The sequence below is a fragment of the Dendropsophus ebraccatus genome, chromosome 3 (assembly GCF_027789765.1).
Source record: "Dendropsophus ebraccatus isolate aDenEbr1 chromosome 3, aDenEbr1.pat, whole genome shotgun sequence".
NCBI classification, from domain to species: domain Eukaryota; kingdom Metazoa; phylum Chordata; class Amphibia; order Anura; family Hylidae; genus Dendropsophus; species Dendropsophus ebraccatus.
In genome coordinates, this window is record NC_091456.1 from 60,600,467 (window position 1) to 60,622,672 (window position 22,206).

Genomic DNA, 22,206 nt, shown 5'->3' on the forward strand with positions numbered 1-22,206 from the left:
GGAGATATTTGCCTCGAGTAACGAGCACTCGAGCATTTTAGTACTCGCTCATCACTAAATATAACTTTTTAGGATTTACTGTTTTCTTTCACAGATTTTAGCTTCTGATCTCAGACATTAATCACAAGGAGTCATCAGATAGGAGTAGGATTTACATATACGTGACATCAAGTTCTCTTCCTACATAAACTGTATCACTGTGAGAGCCCACACATCTCAAAGTCATCAGAGCCCACACATTACACCACACTAGTTCTGCCAGTCTCTTAAACACAGTGCTAAATTCACACCTTTTAACAAGTATGATCAGAAAAAAGAAGAGAAAGTAGTCTTTGTCAACTAAACAAATGTGAAGATGCAGGGTGCAGCATAAGGGCTGCGTTGTCAGGATCTATTCTTCATGGTTAATAACATTTTAAGCATCTAACCTTGTAGATTGATGCTTCGCCTGAAAGCAGTTGCAGATTTATTGCTGACCTTTCAATAACTTTTTTTAAAATACAAGTCAGTTCTATAATGTAAAGCATCCATCAATGACCACTAATGATGACTGACATCTGAAATTTCAATGGGAAAAAGGCTTTCAAACACGGACCTTATATTTGGGATGATTATCCGCTGAACAGAGCAATTTTTGCCCTGTGTAAATAAGCAATCGTCGGCTGATTGCTGTGATCATGTGACTCTAAAAACCATCAGCTGATTCGGCAGATTATCCCTTTGTGTAATAAACAAAACGATCAGCCGAAGAGCCGATCATTGGCTGATGTTATCTTTTAGCAAGTTTGAAAATCATCGGCCACCGACCGCACATCACTACATGTAATAGCGATGCATGGACAGCGGCTGATGACACTGTAAGGAAAATAGTAAAGTTTATACTCACATGTTCAGGTTCCCGTGGTCTCCTGCAGCCTCTACCCTGTGTTTCCTACTACCTGCAGCCACCTCTGACACTTCTGTCCCTGTATCTGTACTGACAGGCCGCTCAGCCAATCACTGGCTGCAGAGCTGTCCCAACTCGGGCAGTGATTGGCTGAGTGGCCAGTCATTGAAGAGATAAGACCAGAAGTGTCAGAGGTGGCTGTGGGGAGCAGGAAAAGTACACCAGGACACCAGGGGAGCACAGGTAAGTATAAACCTTATTATTTTCTTTGTGAAATCAAGGGCTGCACAGACATCGCTAACAATGTCCGTGAAGGCCCTTGCTACACTTATCGGGCCGTGTAATACGACCCTTACACAGGTCAGTAATTGGCCTGCATGGCCAATAATCACCCCATGTTAAAGGCCCTTAAAAGGTTCATTAAATGAGTGTGAAGAAGAACAAAGAGAGGATAAAGATTGGTCAGGAGTAGGAACTTACCTCTCCCCGTGGTGAGTGGTGCAACCGACCTCGGGACCCCTGCTGGGCTGCAGCATCTCCTGAGCTGACACGTCACAACCCGGCTGATGGACTGGCCGCTCAGCCAGTCAGTGACTGGGAGGAATTGGCTGAGCGGCCAGTTCCATCAGTCGGGACAGGCATTTTCCCCCAAGTTGTGATGTCATCATATCCGGCGGGGTCACTAGGCCAGTTCCGCCGCTCACCGCAGGCACGGAAAGAGGTAAGTTCCTACTCCTGATCAAATTCCCCCTGCCAGATTTTAAAAATAAACAGTCTTCTCCTTTAAAAGGGATTTTAGATTGGCTCATGCATGTGATGCTGCAGGTAAACACTGGCTTCAGCACACATGTACATACATACAGCAAAATACTGATGTATGCGACATCATCTGAGCACTTCTAATCAAAACAGCTATGAATTTTTGTTTTGTTGTTTATTTTTGCTAAAAAAAATGTTTTTACATTTAAATCAACTAGTGTCATAAAACTATATAGATTTAATTGAATTCTATTTAAAAATCTCAAGTCTTCCAGTAATTATCAGCTGCTATATGTCCTGAAGGAAGTGGAGTGTTCTTCTCCAGACTAACCATTGTCCGTGACAGTATCTGTCCAAAGCAGGAGCAGGTCCCCATAGAAAACATCTCCTGAGACAAAGGTGGCAGCAGAGAGCACTGCAACAGACTGGAAAGAATGCTTCACTTTCTGCAGGACATGAGATTTTTAAATAGGGTTCCCCTTTAACTGTCGGTAACCACTTTAAATCTTGTTTACCTTGTTGTTCTTCTCATTCTCTGCTGGTCATTATCTATTTTTTTTTATGTTCTCTTACTTTACAGATGATAGACATGATGTACTTTGTGATCATTATGTTGGTGGTGCTGATGAGTTTCGGTGTGGCAAGACAATCCATTCTCTTTCCCAATGAAGAACCATCATGGAAACTGGCTAAGAACATTTTTTACATGCCTTACTGGATGATCTACGGTGAAGTCTTTGCTGACCAGATAGACCGTAAGTCTTTCATGATTTCTAGCTAACTATTCAGGTATTTAAAATTGTTCAAGCAAAGAGGACGTTACATAAGAAGGTATATTTTCATTTTCTTATGTACAATATTAGTTCTCATTGCTGATGAGAACATAATCTTTCCTCAGTGTATTATTTGTCTCATTTTATCAGACTTTTTGGTTGAAATAATCCAGAAAGGTATACTGTGCAAGCTTGAGATGTAGGAAGATCTCTTAAAGGGTCCAGGGATCAACAAAGCTTATACAGTCTCTTCTATACTAGGTTCAAGGTAGATCTCCCACTACCCTAATTTCTTCTGCGCAGTGTTAGAGTAGAGGTCCTTAGGCCTAACAGAGGAGGGCTCACCCTTCACCTAAATCAGGCCTTTGCTGGTTGAGGAACCATACTGTCAGATTGAACCATTGAACCACATAGGGGCCACAATAATAAAGGGGTATCCCCATTTGAGACATTAATGGCATATTGAAAGTACATCCAAGAGTCTCAGAATGCTCATAAGTTGCAAAAACAGGAAAACTTTTTATCTGATAGGGGGACGTTGAGTGAAATTTACAATTTACAGTATTATGCTTGGCGAGGGACCTTAGGGATTTAAAGTACACCAAATAGAAAATGCCTGTGCAGTAACCTGGGGTTGCAAGGTGTTGTTAGCAGTGGGCTAGGTGTTGGGGTGTACTTACTAGGCACTTGTCATGGTGGCCAGGAGTGCTATGCTCACCCCTGGGTATACTAGCACTAGGCTCTGAAAAGGTAGAACCAGGTGTGTGTGGGTGCAGGTACAGAGCAAAATGAGCTTAGAGTCCAGTACTTAACCCTTAGATGACCCAGGGCGTATAGTTACGCCATGGAAGTCTGTCCCCAGACGACCTAGGGCGTAACTGTACGCCCTGGGTGTTTCTCCCGCTATGAAGCGTGCTCCGGAGCGGAGCGCGCTTCATAGCAGGTGGGGGCCTCACCGGTAATGAAACGCTGCAGCGATCGCGCTGCCGCGTGTCATTAACTCCTTAAACGCCGCGATGGCGGCGTTTAAGTGTAAATGACAGGGGGAGTCCCCTGTCACTTACCGATCGGGTTCCCCGCAGTAAAACGGTAAAACGGTAAAACAGTAACGATCGGTAAAACGGACCGCCGGAGGTCTCTCACCTGCCTCCGTGCGGTCCGATCGGCACAGGCAGGCTCAATGAGCAGAGCGCCGATAACACTGATCAATGCTATGCCTATGGCATAGCAATGATCAGTGTGAAAATCAAAGTACTGGATGTAAAAGTCCCCCAAAGGGACTTCAAATGTGTAAAAAAAAAAAAAGTCAAAAACACTAACCCACTACCCCAAAACCCCTCCCCCAATAAAAGCTGAAATCACTCCCCTTTCCCATTATATAAATAAAACATATAAAAATAAATAAACAAATAAACATATAATATACCGTAGCGTGCGTAATTGTCCGATCTATTAAAATATAATAAGAGTCATTACGAACGGTAAACGGCGTACACGAAAAGAGGGAAAAATGTGCGCGGATTACCGATTTTATGTTACATTATATATATAAAAAAATTTATAAAAAGTGATCAAAACGTCCGATCTTCACAAATATGGTATTAATAAAAACTAGAGTTCATGGCGGAAAAAATGACACCCCATACAGCCCCGTAGGTGAAAAAATAAAACTGTTATAAGCGTCACAATAGGCCCATTTTATTTATAAATAATTGCCAAAAAAAAAAGGATTTCATTTAAAAAATATATATAACATTAGAGAATCTGTGTAACCTGCATGTGGTTGTGTTCGGGCTGACCTATAGAATAATTGTATAATGTCGCCTTTACCATATAGTACATTACGTAGACACAGGAACCCCCCAAACGTTACCATATTGCATTCTTTTTTACGATTTCACAAATTTATATCTTCATAAATAATATATTTGGGATTCCGTCATACATGTTATGGTAAAATGAAAGACGCCATTACACAGTACAACTATTCCTGTAAAAAACAAGCACTTACATGGCCTTGTAGATAGAAAACTGAGAGTGCTAGAGTTCTTAGAAGGGGAGGAGGGAAAAACGAAAACACTAAGATCAAAATTTGCGCGGTCCACTGGGTCATTTTGGGCCTGGTCCTCAAAGGGTTAAAGAGTCACTGTCGTGAAATTTTTTTTGCAGAAATCAATAGTCCAGGTGATTTTAAGAAACGTTGTAATTAGGTTTATTAGCCAAAAAATGCATTTTTATCATGAAAAAGCAGTTTGAAGCTCTCCCCCCTGTCTTCATTGTTCTCCTATGGAGAGAGCTAAAGAAAAGACCAAAACAGGACAACAAAGAGTTAATCTACAAATCCCTTACCCATTATCTCCTCTGACAGTCACCACTGACCTCTCTGAGCTCTTATTACAGCTGTCACCCAGCTCCTTGCCTGTAATCCTCTGTTATCTGCTTTCTGCTGCCGGCTAACTCCCTCCTTCCTCCTCCCCCCTCCCCTCTCCCTAGAACAGACAGAGTATGTCTGATGCAACAAGTCACAATTTTCAGATTTTTTGCAGTGGATGGAAAAGAGGAGGGAGGGGGGGGACCTGGGAAAAGGCTTTTTACATGCAGATAAATGCATATTTGGCTAATAAACCCAATTACAAAGTTTCTTAAAATCGCCTGGACTATTGATTTCTGCAAAAAAAAAAAAAGTACGACAGTGACTCTTTAACCAGGATAACACTTTACTTAGAAATCTTCAGTGCAATAAAGCTTAAAGAATGAAATGCACAAAAAGATAATCTCAAAAAATAGAAAATGTCCTTTCCCTTGATGGACAACACCGAAGACTTTGCTTGGGTGCTTGGAGTGTAGGTAGTAGGCATTACTTGAGTAGAGTAAGGGACCTATTAGAAGGCAATTGTTCTTTTCTTGTCACTTCTGACAATATTCTCCCTCTCATTCATAGTATATATCCCCTCAACATACATTGTATGCAGCTTCTGGGTATATAATTTATTCTACACCTAAGATTCACAATGAACAACCTAGGGATAACTTGAGTAGCAGATTAATGACTGGACTGGTTTTAGGGTAACCAGCATTCTGCACAGTAAACATGCTGGAGGAGAGAAGTGCTCAGGAGCTTCTTTACTGGCAAAGGCTAGGACTAAAACTGATTATCTGCTCAAAAGCAGAGCTGGAAGACAGCCTCACACTTCTCTGGCCAGAGCTAGAGGTTTTTCTGAAAAACAATGTAGAATTGTAATTGGAATGCAGACATATTCAGGTGTGCTCGTGCACAAATTAACCATAGCACACAATGTAAAGTACAGCCAGGAGCCGAGCTTTACGCTGTGTGCACAGCCTATTGTGTGCGGCCGCTATTCACTGAATAGCGGCAGCGCAAAACAGACATGTGAGTTTTTTGTGCGGCCGCATGGAACAACAGCCGTAGTGTATGTAGTGTGTATACACTATGGCCGTTGTTCTATTGAAACTAACGTTATTTCACACTATCAATAAATAGCGGCCGGTGTTGCAATCTGCAACAACGGACGTTATTTATTGAACATATACATAGTGTGAACATGGTCTAACAGTGAACAGTCATGCTTTGTAGTTGGAACATGGTAGAACATGGTAGCATGTGCTATAGGAGACGGGTGTTTTACTTTCAGCTTTATTAGGAGAACATATCTTAAAATAGCCCTTTTACAAGGTAAACATGTTTGTTACAGACCCAAATATCCAGAGTTAGTTACATGGCTGTATCATGCTGCGGTATGTTGCTGAGCAAGAAAAATTTAAAGATCCTTGCAAAAGCGTGTAAACGCCATGCCTTACAGTAACAGCTTGTGTATGCCATAAAACACCTGTATATACTTTATGCAGTCAGAACACCAGGAGTAAGATGTTTCCTAGACAATCATCTGAATGAAATGAATGTAGTGCTAACATTGTAGTCTGGATCTGTTTTGCTCCACATAGTTACTGCAGGACAAGGTCTCCTGGCAAGAACTTGTGAAATGTCAACATATAATAACTACGACATTAATCTAGGTCATCATAGCAGGTTGTACAGACCTTTAGAAGAAAAGAGGGCACAATGTACCTGGTAATGACGACAGGGAATAAAGGCAAGAAGCCAATGTGCTGAGAGGTGAAAACAGGAGCTTTTTGTGGGTTATTAAGGTACAGATGGACCAGGCAGAGCATTCTTGGCTGCTCTTTGTAAAATATATACAGACAGGTAGAAGAGAGACATCTGCACGGGGCTATATTTCATTTCATAAATGGCAGGCACTCGGTAAGCTTGATACAATATTATGTATGTTGTCATATGTGATGTTGTTTGCCAGAAACAAGCACCATATTCTATGCCCTGTATATTCCCATATTATCCCTTTTCTCCCTTTAGTCTAAAGCCAGCTTTTAAAAGTCTCTTTTAACTCTCTATTATTTTTAGTCCTGCATTATATTGCATCCTGCTCTGACCCCTTTACCACTTTACAACTTCCGTCTATTGATGGAATGGCACAGAAAATATAAAGTTGACAAATGTAACTTCCATCCCCAACAGCTTTGCAGAAATCAATAGCACAAGTGAAAGTATAAACTCTTATATATCTTATTAGACAAAAGAGCCTCCTTGTAAACTTACAAAGCACCCCCCCCCCCCCATCACTTATCTGTTCTATTACACTGGGCGACGAACAGAAGCAAACTAGCGCTGTCAGCGCTCTCTTGCTCCTGATTCCCTTCGGGAAGGTTGCCCAGGTGATCGCTTGATTGTTCCACGGAGTGACGGCAGCAAATCATTGCTATATTAATCGTTTGTCTTTCAACATGTTGAAAGACAAACGATAGCAACAATCAGCCGACATTGTTTATGTCGGCTGATTGGTGTCTTCTATTACAATACGAACGATACGAACGATAATCGTTTTGTGTACTAGGGCCTTAAAGGAAAGCCATCTACAGCAGAGTGAATATAGGCTTAAGGCCCTATTACACAGAGTGATAATATGTTGAATCAGGGCAATTGGCCAATTGTTGTCTTTCAACATGTTGAAAAATGATTGCCCGCCAACCGCCCATCGATATGTGTAATAGCGATGCACGGACGGCGGCTGATGACACTGTAAGGAAACTAATAACGTTTATACTTACGTGTCTAGGTTTCCCGCTAGGTGTACCGCTACTGCAGCATTTAACCTGCATTTCCTTCTTCTCTCAGCTGCCTTTGACATTTCTGACCCCGTATCTGAACTGACAGGCCATTCAGCCAATCACTGGCCACGGAACTGTGAGGTGGGGCCAGAACTGTCAGAGGCAGCTACGGGGAGCAGAAAATGCAGGGGAAAGGAGCATGGGTAAGTAAACATTCAGTTCATACCAAGACAAAACATTGAAATGTATGCACTACACAAGAGTGACCACTCTGTATTTGTAATGGACTAATATTAGTATCCTCTATGTTATTTTACATTTGTTGGCGGTTCATGTTAGCGCACTGTTTGTAGTGTTTACTGTATAGTTTTAAAACTATATTAAATAAAAAACATTAAATATTAAAAAAAAGAATAAACATCCTATTCTTGCCTCACCGCGCTCCCCCCGCGTTCTCCTGGGTCCTGTCAGGACAGGGGAGGCAGGGACAAGACACCACAGTGAGCTCTAATGCGGAACCCACCAACTGTCCCTACCTACAATACTTGCATCAGCCGGCCCTAGGCGGCCGTGGATAACCACGAAGATTCCGATCTGCATCTAATGGGTATTATCCAGTCATGGTATGGTGGTATTCAATACAAATATGGAGATGTTACTCAACAACAATATGGGGGTATTATCCAGTCATGGTATGGTGGTGTTTTTCAATACAAATATGGTGGTGTTACAACAATGTGGGGGTATTATCCAGTAGGGGCTAACCAGGTGCTAGTCTGAGTAGTTACTACTTTAGGGAATGGGCTACTCAGTATTACCTTCTAGAACCCACAAGTATTTGGGAACACAGTCGACACCACTGGCCACCAGGCTTTGCGCTAGGCAATAATGCCTTTTGTAAAGGTCACTATGAGCAGGATTTAGATTTACCATTTGTACCACTAAAATGATTATCAGTACGATTGCTTAGAAGGGAAAAAAAATCTTGAGAATTGTTAAATGTAAATGGGGGGCTGGGGGGGGGGGAGACGCATTCAGTCGCACTGCCTAGGGCAGCACGCGATGTCATTATGGCCCTGTATCCACACATTACATGGTCTGTCTATCAGTTTCCATGGGCACTGTCTAATGTTTCATATCCCCTCTGGGAATTGAACACTTGCTGCCAGGTTCCTTTACTAAGATTATAAGTGATCAAGGTATTGGTGATACCTGTCACAAAAGGCATTGGGAACAGCAGAGAACCCTTTACTTTAGCATTGATATAATTTTATTTGTTCTTTAGATCTTTACTCATAAATTGTTGCTATTTAAGTAAAGGGACATCAGAAAATAAATTTGATGTACAACATATTCATTCAATGCTGTTCTATTGCAGTAAATCTGTCTTTCTAATGTGGTTGCATTTGTTACAGATAAAAACCGTGTGTATTTGAGAAATGTACAGTTCACATATGGTATGCTAACAATTGCATTTTCTTGTTTTATCCTGTACATACTCTAAATAACTAAGCATGCACTCATGCTGACCTGCCCTGACATTTAGATATATATACATATATATACACCCGACAGCTTGAATTTCCTACTAAGTCTGATTTTTCCATTTCTACACAGCACTGAACTTTACTTTTAAGTATACAGTTAAACTGGTTCATCATTACATAATTTATGTGATTTTACAAAACCAAATGTTAAATCTGGCAGTAAAACACATAAGTGCATCCATTGTGACCCATTGCATCATTACTTATAAGAAGCAATCCTCCAGAATAAAGTGGACAGCACATGCTGTGATAGTGTGCAATAAATAACAGATAGGGAAGATGATACATTGTGTTCCAGACACTGTACAGGTAGCAAAACTGAGCGTTATCATAGGCCACGGGTATGTTACCTTTACTATATTACTTCCTGTGTATTTCAGCTGAATCATTTATAAAACAAGAAGCTTCAGTGTATTTTATTTCGTTCTTTGGTCAGATAAAACTGTGCACGTGATATAAAATATAAGAGGTATTAACAGTAACTTATAAAATACAGGCATGCAAATAAAATTATCTGAAATTTTGGCTAGGTGTCCTAGGAACAATGATGGACTGAAACACATGTAAAGGGGGGTTTGGCCCAAAATTCAATATTGAATAAACGGTATTTGCCCCTCATCAGTGTGGAGTAGGATTCTGGCTAGTGGGAGCAAAGCCTAGTAAGTGCATGCAAAAGAACGTTGGTTGACCTCAGGGAGATCAACCAAAACACTGCGGAGACACCATTGCGTGTTTCTCAACGTCAGTGAATCTAGGACATTGCCCCCTGGGAAATCAAATATGCAAAAATACTGCGGAGACACCGTCACATGTTTCTCACATTAGTGGGCTAGCCAGACCTTCCTCTTGAAGGAACTGTGGTGTACGCTCGACCAGTTACTTGCTAGTTGGTAAAGGGTGATGCCAGTTCTATGGTGGTTGGTCGGAATAAAGCTCAGCCAGATGTTAGGTTGTCATGACCCGGTTGGGCACACAAGTATGCTAGCACACCTGCTTTTACTTTAAAGGGGCTGGCTATATCTTTTCCCCTGTGGTCGGTGACCTGCTGGGATGCAAGCGGGTTCATTGGGTGCTCATCACGGTGATCCGGAGTGTAGTTATGACCAACTCGGACTATTGGTACAGCCACCCACAGAAAGGGGCATATGACCCAAGTAGGAAGCATTGGCTGTGTAGGTGTCCAGTCCAGTTAAGATAAATAAACTCTTCTTTAGGCTATGTTCACACTACGTATATTTGAGGCTGTATATTTGAGGCTGTATAGCAACCAAAACAAGGAGTGGATTGAAAACACAGAAAGGCTCTGTTCACATAATGTTGAAATTGAGTGGATGGCCGTCATTTAATGGCAAATATGTGCTGTTATTTTAAAACAACGGCTGTTGTATTGAAATAATGGCAGTTATTTACCGTTATATGGCGGCCATCCACTCAATTACAACATTATGTGAACAGAGCCTTTCTGTGTTTTGAATCCACTACTGGTTTTGGTTGCTATGAGGACCTGACATGAGGACCAAATACAGCCTCAAATATACATAGGGCCACATGTATCATCCGGCGAACGGCTGATTTTCGGTGGAAAGTGCCGATTTGCGTATTTTTTTATACGCAAATGGCCGATTTGCAAATAAAATATTCGCAAATCGGCACTTTCTGCCGAGTACGCCAGGGGGCGGAAAGGGGGCGGAAAGTGGGCGGAACGGAGGGCGCGGACTCACAGTCCGCGGGATTTATCATCCGTTCCGCCAAAATGTACACCGAAAACCTACTCCAGTCCTCAGCTGGCGTAGGTTTTCGGTGGTGCGCAACGGCGCGCACGGGATTTATGTAGAGGCAGTCCGCCTCTACATAAATCTCTGTAGCGCCCTGGAGCTGCGGGGGCATTTTTACGTCCGGCGTAAAAACGCCGGACTTAATAAATGCCTCCCAATGTGTGAACCCAGCCTTACTGTAGGAAGACTTAATATAGTGATATATATTAGGATCTTGACTTGTTAATATCTTTAGTAACTCGAACTGTGCTGGGAAGTTATGAGACAGAGATACAGTCGTGCTGACTGAGTTGCACGCTGAGAGGTAGTAAAAGTTCTGAGAAGTAGAGAGGAGGATGTCGAGAGAGACCCAACCCAGGGTAGAAGTGTGCTCTGCCGGAACTTTAAAAGGAGAATAAGTAGAATACTTGAGAGTAGAGAGAATACTTGTGCCCGTGTTTTGACTCTTTGGTCTTTGTACCACCTTTTGCCAACCTGTGTTGGGCAACCCATCCTAGAGGGTGACACAAGCCCCAGACCTTGTTACCTGGGATAAACAGACAGGTCAGAATTTTCCAATAACACCCACGCTGCGAGATAGAGTATGTAGGCTCCTAGCAACTTTGCTGTATCTAGATCAGTTTCTTTCTTCTGCTGGGTACTGTCCTGCTCTTTTAGACTGGTTCTTGGCATGGGTTGGGGTGATTCCTGGCTTGTCCTCTCTAAGAGTGCGTTCAGCACTGCATAGTGTGTGGAAGTGCTGTTTTCAAGGAAAGAGTGCTAAGGTGTCTCATGTGCATCCGTTCACTACAAAGACCAGAGTAAGACTCACTAAGGTGTAGTTACACTTTCTCTCCCCATGTGACTTCCTTCTACAGCAGTTATAAGGTGTGCTGTGAGTGGGTTAGAAGAGAGTGCAAGAGAAAGACAAGGATAGAGATAGGAGGAAAAGAGAAAGAACTCCCATTGGTGCACAGATCCTAAAACAATAAGCCTTTAGTTACATCCAGCCGTACAATACCTAGGGACATAATACACATAACAGTGACATCTAATGGAAAAACTTGGGTACTACTTCATTACCACTTCTGCTTTAGAGTGCAGACTTTTGCGAAGGGTGTAAAGGCTAGGGACACCACAGAACAACCAAGCCAAGTATGGTCTCCAGTCAAGGAAACCACCCCAGCAAGGTATCCATCGACGACCGCTGTTTCGGGGTATTCGCCCCATGTCAGTGTGGAGTAGGTTTTTTGTAGGTGTTTTGGTTGATCTCCCTGAGGTCAACCAGCATTCTTTTGCATGCACTTACTAGGCTTTGTTCCTACTAGCCAGAATCCTGCTCCACACTGATGAGGGGCAAATACCCGAAAAAGCTGTCTGTGGATATCTTGGATATCTTGCTGGGGTGGTTTCCTTGACTGGAGACCATTCTTGGCTTGGTTGTTCCTTTTCGGAGGAAGGTCTGACTAGCCCATTGACGTTGTGTTTCCACAGTATTTTTGCATATTTGATTTCCCAGGGGGCAATGTCCTAGATTCCCTAAAGTTGAGAAACATGTAATGGTGTCTCCGTGTTGTTTTAGTTGATCTCCATGAGGTCAACCAGCGTTCTTTTATAAGCTAATTAAGACTTATCACTTATCACTACAAAATGTCTTCTGTTATCTATTAACCAGTGGGCATATAAAGCTGGTCACCTTTGTGTGGGTGAACATTGACACTGTATTAAAGGGGTACTCCGGCGCTGATAAAAAAAAAAATGAATCAATCATAAACATAGTTTTCACACTTACTATCCCTCCTGAGTCTGTCTCCGTTTGAATTTCCCGCTGTTTACAGGTCCCTGAAGCTCCAGTTGGTGTCTTAATTTTTTCTTTGCCTCCTGGTTTGGGTTTTCCCAAGATGCACTTTGTCTCCTGTGATGTCTAACTGACTCTCTAAAACTGTTAGATGGATTACATCTTGCTCAGCCAATCAGAGCTGAGCAACCTGTGTCATCTGACAAAGAGGCTGGCTTAACAGGGCTTAGACCCTCCTCCCTCTTGATGATATCATTGTCACAAAATGGCTGCCACAGAACAGCCTGGGGTCAACAGTCATTAGGTAAGAATGAGTTTGCTACACTTCCTGGTGGGGGATTGAGGGGGGAAAAGATAGGGAAGGGGGGCAGATAGGTGATTGAAGCATATTACAAAGTTATATAAGTTTGTAATGTGTTTCAATTACTGGGAAAAAAAACTTTTCTCTGGAGTACCCCTTTAAACTATATAATATATACAGTTGTATTGCTTTATACAACACTATATTTTTTAACTAAAAATAATCCAGCAAGATTTTGGAATGATGCACATATTTTTTTATCTACTTGTTTTTGTTTTATGAATCCAAATGTCCAGTCATGCCTGTATATGGGACGTATACTCTACATATATATTTTTTTATAGGTCCTCAGGTCATGTCCTTTATGAGTTTTCTTTGGCCACTTTTTTCGTACTATTGCACTCAATAAAAAAAATGGCCCCAATGCTTACTTATATTAACTTTAGTGCCATATTTGTTGTGGCTGTAAAATTAGGTGTGGGACTTCTTTTTACAGCTGTTTGTGTGCTAAGATATGGCTGTTGTAATGAGCAGCTGTTATGGGAGGCAGATTGGGATGCAGGTCAGACAGTCCGAGTCCGCAACAGGAGAGGCAAATGGTTTAGAAAGGGTGAGACAGGCAAGCATAATCTGAGGAACAGGCACTGATCAGAAATCACAGAACAGCTGCTCAATAACAAACACAGGACAAACCTTTGCTCAATAACACTTAGGCAAGGGGGAACAGGCGGAGGATCTCTAACCTGGTGCAGATAGAACAGGATTGGTCTGGACAGAAATAGATATGGACACTTTGGCCCTTTAAATCTCAGAAAAGCGGCTGTGTGCACCCTAGTGGATGGGGGCGTCATTGCTGTGGCTGCTGGAAGCCAACAGCTGAGACTGGAAGAGGTGAAGACATCGGTGGACACCAGCAGACCCTGGACCAACAAGGAGTGTGGTGGAGGAGGGGGCAGTACTGAGCCCAAGGTGGTGATGGGTGGTTTCAGGACCGGAATCAGAATAGTGCAGGTGGAAAGCATTGTAACTGCAACAGATGCCACCTGGTGGTGTTACAGCTGTATTTTGGCACATAATTTAACACATGAAAATTGAAAAATGACATTTACTTTTTGGATATAGCTTTTTCTGCAGCCCAAAAACTGTCTGACAATACGGTCAAAAATCATCCATTTCTCAAAATAGTTTTGTTTTTTTGCTTTGAAGGAACATAGGCCCAGATTTACCAAAACTGTTTAATTATTAGGTCCCTTAAACACATCAACATATTCTGTCTGTCATTGCTGATCAGCAGTTGTGTACAGATTTTAGATCCATGGATATGGCCCCATACACACATTTATAGTATTTACAGATCCAGGATGGATTCTGTGATCATACTATGTATACACATACAGTGGTTACGAATACACATCTGTAATCCTGTCCGTAGTTGCAGATCTACAATTATTATACTAGACGGTCTAAGATTGCTCCAGATTTATCCAAGTGTATCAGACTTTGTTTGATAAATTTGTCATACTATTAGACTGTCTAGTTGAAAATTTTTTTGTGATTATTGCTAAGTTTATTTAGTGATTATTGCTTGCTTTAAGATATGTTCCCACACAGTATTTGGTCAGTATTTTGCAACCAAAACCAGGAGTGGATTGAAAACACATAATTGCCGTTTTTTTAAAACATAGGCAGTTGTTTTGTTATAACGGGCGTTATTTTCTGTTAAATGGCGGCCATCCACTTAATTTCAACAATGTGTGAACAGAGCCTTTTTGTGTTTTCAATCCACTCCTGGTTTGGATTGCAAAATACTGAGTGAAACAAAGCCTAAAATTTTGTCTGCATATTGTGCCAGATTTTTGGTGTATTTTTGGTGCAGTGGGTCATATATTAAGCCACACCCCTTTTGTGAAGCCACACCTCCTTTTCTGAAGTTACAAAAAGGTGTCTAAAACTCAGTAAATGTGGCACAAGACAATTTTATTTTGCTCTAAATACTCTAAAATTCTGGTGAAGAAAAAAAGAGGATCACTTCTAATAATGCATAATCATCCTAAACTAAATGAGCAGGGTTTGCTTCACCATGAAGTGCTCCAGTAGCCTACAGCTATAAGAATGCTATTACCTTGTGGTTCATACCAGAAACTTAAAACCCTACATAAATCATACCATTAAAATCCTTCTATAAAATAAATGGTTCCAAAGACAGCAAATTTACTGAAAAGCTTCTATAATGAAATTACAATGTTGATAGGATTATTTTAACTTGCGTTTTCACTTATATTAAAAAAATTATAATTGCCTGTAAAATAAAGTCCATCAAATTTTCAACCCTGCATTACAATACTACAATATTTAACAAACTAACAGAAAAGGACATGTATATGTTTCATTTTATATAGTGTAAATGTCCTGTACACGTGCACAAACATCAACTAGCAAAATATGGAACAATCATATGTAAAACATGATAAATACATGATATTTGAAGCAGCTTTTGTTCCTTCAATGGGGATATAGAACCATTGACCTTAAGTTAATATGACATCATTAGTTAAAACAAATAAAATAGTAAACTTAAATGGGAGGTACCATGAATAAAAACAGGCAGCCCAGCAGGGGGGTGCATTTAATTATTAAACTATATATACTTACCTGTCCCCATGCTTCCTTAGTGCCGCTCCCACTGGTGGCCACTGGCTGTCATTTTCTGTTCTTCCAGCAGCAATGTCACGGCTTGGCTGAGCAATTGCCAACTTAGCCAGTCCTTGACTGGGACGGTGTCAGCCTGGTACATGATGTTGCGGCTGGTGGCAAGAGGATAGGTTAGGGCCCTATTACATCAACAGATTATCTGACAGGTTTTTTTAAGCCAAAGGCAGGAATGGATTTGGAAAGAGGAGAAATAACAGTCTTTTCTTTATGACCTGTTCTCTGTTTATAGTCCATTCCTGGCTTTGGCTCAAAAAAATCTGTCAGATAACCTGTTGGTGTAATAGGGCCCTAAGTAAACTTTTTATTATTATCCACTTCCACCCCCAAACCCCACTCCCACCCCCCTTTCTGTTTTTGTATTTAGGTCATGGGACTTCTCCTTTCACTGTATTGTGTGTAAACTGGTTCATAACAACCAATCAGAATGTAGCAGCTATTTTATAGTGCAGGTTAGAGAGCCCATCTCTGCTATATTCATATATGTAGCACATTTAAGGGTTTCTTCGGAAAATACACAATTCAGTACAGTCTATTGAGTTGCATGCTGGTAAGGGAGCTTATTATGTGCTCTATCCAATAAACTCAGGGTTTCTCGGGGACTATGTTTGATTTAGAGGTACACAGGCTAATACATTAGGAAGTTGAATTTAAGATCATGGAGCAAGTTCCAGTACGAGCCATGGAAAAATCTAATTCTTCTGGCTGCCCTCGAAGCTTCTTCACAGGCTTTAAACCACAGTTTACAGTGGCCTATGGTTCGCCTACACAAATCAGATCTTCCTTGGATGTTAAAAGGCCTCTATCTACTTTCCCTGATCCACTAGTAAAAACATTTTAGGGGATGTAAATATTGCAGCTTGTGTACCAGCAAGACACTTTAAGCTCAGATTTTCTCTATAAGGGTAGCTTCACACGTAGCGTATCACAGCTGATTTTCCGCAGCAGATCCGCAGCAGATTTGACTAAGTGAATGAACACAGTATCAAATCTGCACCATCAAATCTGCTGCAGATCCGCAGCAGATTTTATAGTGCGGAATTAATGCTGTGTTCATTCATTTAGACAAATCTGCTGCGGATCCGCAGCAGAAGATCAGCTGCGATACGGTACGTGTGAAGCTACCCGAACTAATACTTTTGAGAGGTTGTCTGTAATCTAGAGGGATTCAAAAGAACCATTGTGATTTGTTAGTAATAAGACACTTCCAAAGTACTTACTCATCTCTCATCTCTATTGCCCCCAGTGCCCCGTGTCCCTGTGGTATGGGTACACTGGGGTCTGACGGGGGTGAACATGAGATCCTATCCAGACTATTCTGCAGGGGTGGGATGAGGGACACGGTGGAATATGCCCCTCGGGCAAGTCCCCCCCCCCCCCAGCGCAGTTTAAGGGCTGCGGTGGCTGAATGTTATTAAGAGAGAAAAAAGAGAAAGTTTTGTACTGTGGGTCCCTAATACACAATACACATAAAAGAAAGAATAAAACAGCAGCCCAGCAAGGATAGGATTTAGTCCCGGAGGTCGACAACCCCTTACTCGGAGTGCTCTAGCCGGACATGGCTAGGGTATTAGGATATAGAAGAAAGATAATAGTCCCGTTCATGGGGCCTGGCAACCTAGCCAGGCCCAGGAAGAATCCCTCAGCAGGCTCTCTGAAGTAGTGTTGCTTCTCATACACAGACTACACACTCTCCCTAACTCAACTCAGTCCCAACCCCACTATAGGGATGGTCTGATTGGGCAAGAGACATAATAACCCTATGTGATAGAGCAGTATCCCCTGTAGGCTCAGAGATTGGCTAATCAGAAATCAGGAGACATTGGCATGAAATACACATAATAGAGCAATCAGTTAACCCTTACATAGTTTTAACCTTCAGCTGTGCAAAGAATACAGTGACATCTGGTGGTGGGAGCAGAACTCTACAGCTCCGGAGTCTATAACGCACAGTACCGTCCTATACATGCTGCTACAATAGCAGTGGACACCCTCTCTGGGACACTGCACTATGCCTTGGCCAAGGTATTTATATATAGGATAATGGCACTAAACTGAAAAATAGAAGGCCTAGCTATATCTCTGCATTATGGTACTATGGGTAAAACACCATTACAACCTAGATATAACACATACCTGTTTGAAACTGGTGGCTGGGAGAAAAGAAAGAATTGAAATAATAGATTTATAGTGTTGTTTCCTCTTGGTTCCAATTGGGAGAAATTACTTCTATAAGTAAAAGTAGTGCCTAACCTATCCAGAGGCAGTTTGCTCTGCTGAATAGACAGTATAACACAGTGCAGTTTGCTTATCTCCAGATATGCATCTAGGTTCAAATATCTTACACTCTGGACTGACAGATTGTACATGCTTGTGGCAATTGAGAAATATGGCAATGTACTCTTTTATGCTAGATCAGGTGTATGTAAGCAGGGATATTTATTGATGTGGAGATGGAAACATATTGCTGTCTGCTGGAGAAATCCCATTTATTTTAGTTTGTCCCACGAGATGCCTCTCATGGTGAATACTGATTTTGTTCATATAAGTCACTGCCTCTCATACATTCCATTCAGGAGGTGGCCATCTACAGTGTCATATCAGAGTCTGAGCTGTAAATAAATGTGACTGGTGCATGAATACAGCATGGAGGCCTTGCTAGAAGTTTGTGACTTCATTCCCCAGAAAATCTTCTTACGCCTGATTGGACAAGACACAATAAATCTAAGGCTGACTCTGTTATAATTTCTTTTAGCTCCCTGCGGATATAATGAGACTGGAGAAGATGGGAAAATAGTTCAGCTTCCTCCATGCAAGACGGGAGCATGGATTGTCCCTGCAATCATGGCTTGTTACCTCTTAGTGGCCAATATTCTTCTAGTAAACCTTCTCATAGCAGTATTCAAGTAAGTTAGCATTTCTGATATCATTACACTGTTCCTTACAATATTCCACCAGTACAACCTACATCAAATTTTGAATAACTTTGTTAATATTAAAGGGGTTGTCGAACGAAAATCTTTTTTGTTTCCAATCAACTAATATCAAAAAGTTATATAGATTTATAATTTACTTCTATTGAAAAATCTCAAGTCTTCCCATACTTATCAGCTGCTGTATGTCATGCAGGAAATGTTTTATTTTCAGTCTGACACTGCTCTCTGCTGAAATCTCTGGCTGAGACAGGAACTCTGTCTCGGTTTTCTACGAATCCCCAGAGAAAACCTCTCCTGCTCTGGACAGTTCCTGTCCCGGCCAGAGATGTCAGCAGAGAGCACTGTGTCAGACTGAAAATAAAACAACTTTTCCTGCAGGACATACAGCAGCTGATAAGCATGGGAAGACTTGAGATTTTTACTAGGAATAAATGACAAATCTATATAACTGTCTGACACCAGTTGGATTGAAAGAAAAAGATTTTTCGCTGGACAACCCCTTTAAGCTGTATACATTGCAATGAGTGTGTGAAGTAATATTGCCAGAAAGCTGTGCATGACTGGAGCGCATATAACTGGATTTAGAATGCTTATTATATTTACTGATAAATAGTCTCTAGTTGGTTTTCATCTGAATATACTATGACACTACATTTTGTGTAAAAGTGGTATTCAAGGATTTTCACTTTTTTTTTTTACATAATGTTAAAAAAGACTGCCATGTGTCTGAAAGGGCAGGTTTACCTTTGATAAGAATCCATATCCATCAGTTAAAGGGGCATTCCTTTCTCAACTAGCATAGTTACACTTGTAGGGCACATCAAGTTTAAGAAGTCCCATGAATTAAAAAAAAAAGGGAGGAAGGCAGGGTGGTGCAGAAAATTAATAAACAAAGTAAACCTACCTATCCCTGTGCACCTGATGGCCACCGGATGTCATTTTGGGCCTGAATCGGGGTACATCACATACCCGGCTCTTCCAGCTGAAATGTAAGGCCCAGCAAAGCGATTGCCCGCTCAGCCAGTCAGTATCCCACTCCAGTCACTGATTGGCTAAGTGGGCAATCAATCACCTGGGTATGTGACATTGCAGCGGAAGGAGCAACAGGTAACTGGCGGCTGTCAACGGGACCCAGCACCCCCTTCCTTCCTCCCTTTTTTCAATTCCACTGAACTTTTCCTTCAAATACTTTTGCAAATACTGCCTAACTCCCTTTTTAAAATTTCACTGAACTTCTTCTTTAAACATTTATTTAGCTAACTTGCCTCCTTCTCTTGATATGCTTCTCTTTTTCTTCCATTGTTGGCGGCCCATTGTCTAGGTTACCGACCACTGCTCTACTCTAAAAGCAGTGGTCTGACTAGTATGTATCAGGGCATATCAGAAGAAGGAGACACGTTTTCTAAATTAATATATTTGCTAAAACATTTTACTTGATGTGCCCTACAAGTGTAACTATATTATTTGAGATGGGAATACTCCTTTAAATATGACTCTCCTTATATAATATTATCAGAATATCACCAATAGAGAAGTAAATTATTTAAGTACATAGCTGCCTAGTAAATCAGTGAGCAGACTTAAGTCTCATACACACGGCCCTCTATGGGCCATACTGTTCCTCTGTGCCCCTTATATTTTGTGTGTAAGCACACACAGGTTTGGTTGATATTTTTTACATGGATTTTGTAAGAACTAGAGATGAGCGAACCGGGTTCGGGTTCGAGTCCATCCGAACCCGAACGTTCGGTATTTGATTAGCGGGGGCTGCTGAACTTGGATAAAGCTCTAAGGTTGTCTGGAAAACATGGATACAGCCAATGACCATATCAATGATTTTCACATAGCCTTAGGGCTTTATCCAAGTTCAGCAGCCACCGCTAATCAAATGCTGAAAGTTCGTGTTCGGATCGACTCGAGCATGCTCCAGGTTCTCTCATCTCTAAGAACCCATCAGAAAAAAAATTGGTATGTTGTGGGGGCCGCCGGTGGACATCACACTTCATCTGTACATTGGTAATATACCTTTATTCATAGTAGCACTTTCTATTTATTGCTACACAAGTCTATAGGTGTGTGTTTTCATATCCAGAATAGAAAGAATACAGCTAGACTGCTTTCACGCCCTATGTAGTCCACCTGCATTTCCCCCTACTTTTATGTTCGTTGTCGTTGTGGTTTTTTTTAACATCTTTCCAGTCACAATTCATTGTTGCTTGTCTTTTGTTGTTTCCATGTATGTTCTTAATCAATAAAGTTTTTTCATTTTGTGATAATTCTTTTTGAGGTTCAGTTTCTTTCTTTTGGTTGGTTAGTGCATGTCTTCTTACTAAAATCATTGGGGAGACTTTGTGCCTCCTTTATAAGGACCCCATGTAAGGGCCCTATTAGACGGAGTGATAATCTGCTAAATCAGACCAATTCGACAGATTATCGCTCAATGTAATAAAGACAATAATCAGCCGATGACAACGATAATCAGCTGATCATATCTTTTGGTCCGGGCCTGAAATCAGACTTAAGAAAATATGGCTATTTTCTTTCATAAACAGCACCACTTTTGTCTGCAGTTTGGGTGTGGTTTGCAACTCAGGTCTATTAAAGTGAATGGAGCTTAATTGCAAAACCACACATAACCTGAAGCGTTGTGCTGTTTCTGGAAGAAAGCAATTTTTTTCTAATCCTGGTTAACCCCTTTAAGGGTCCGTGCACATGTACAGGTTCTGCAGCAGATTTGATGCTGTGTTCCATCACTTTTTTCTTTTCTTTTTTTTTTTTCTTTTCTTTTAAATATAAATAATAAACATTTACTCATTTAACATTTAAACATGGCTCTTAGGAGTAATTCACATACTCATGGGGAACAGCCATTGTTTATACAGACAGGAGTTAGATACGCCCCTTGATAAAGCGACCTGTACGCGAAACGTGCGTCGGGGTTATTGATGACAGACACCACGATGGGTAAGCGTCTTATTAGACTATTCTAAGTATTTGCGGGTATGGGCTGACATTGTTGTTAGCCATCCGAGGCTGTGTGGATATACTACATGGTTAGTTGTATATTGACTTAGACGTTTGATAAATCTCCCCCATAGCCTTCAGCTGCAAAGGTGCAGCTTACTGTGAAGTTGCTACCAGGAATGTGATTCTTTCATCAAAGCAAATGTTTTCTTTTTTTATAGCTTTTTTATACTCTAGTCTAAGACACGATTGCCTGCATAAACGTGTATTCATGGCATGTATATGTGTGTTATATTTCTTGTGGTTACCATAAACTTCTGACTGTCTCCCTTGCATTTCTTTCCAGTAACACATTCTTTGAAGTCAAGTCCATCTCAAACCAGGTTTGGAAATTCCAGCGATACCAGCTGATTATGACATTTCATGAACGGCCTGTCTTGCCACCTCCTTTAATTATTTTTAGCCATTTTACTATGATTTGCAAACACCTTTGTTGTCGCTGGAGGAAACATGAAAGTGACCAAGATGAAAGAGACTATGGATTAAGTAAGACTTGTACTATATACCACATTTACATACCACTGTTCACATAACAATATAGGAAAACATTCAAAGATTGGGATATGGAGTCTAA

The 22,206-nt window shown here is 41.2% G+C and overlaps 1 protein-coding gene across 3 annotated transcripts in view; it reads left to right on the plus strand.

Annotated features, from left to right (window-relative positions):
• TRPM3 (transient receptor potential cation channel subfamily M member 3) overlaps positions 1-22,206 on the plus strand; it is a 147,714-nt gene that overhangs the window by 119,949 nt on the left and 5,559 nt on the right. For all 3 annotated transcript variants that reach the window (XM_069961856.1, XM_069961857.1, XM_069961858.1), the window contains 3 exons: positions 2,226-2,400; positions 18,428-18,578; positions 21,919-22,118. In XM_069961856.1, coding sequence (XP_069817957.1) covers positions 2,226-2,400; positions 18,428-18,578; positions 21,919-22,118 — 526 coding nt within the window. The remainder of the gene's footprint in view (positions 1-2,225; positions 2,401-18,427; positions 18,579-21,918; positions 22,119-22,206) is intronic.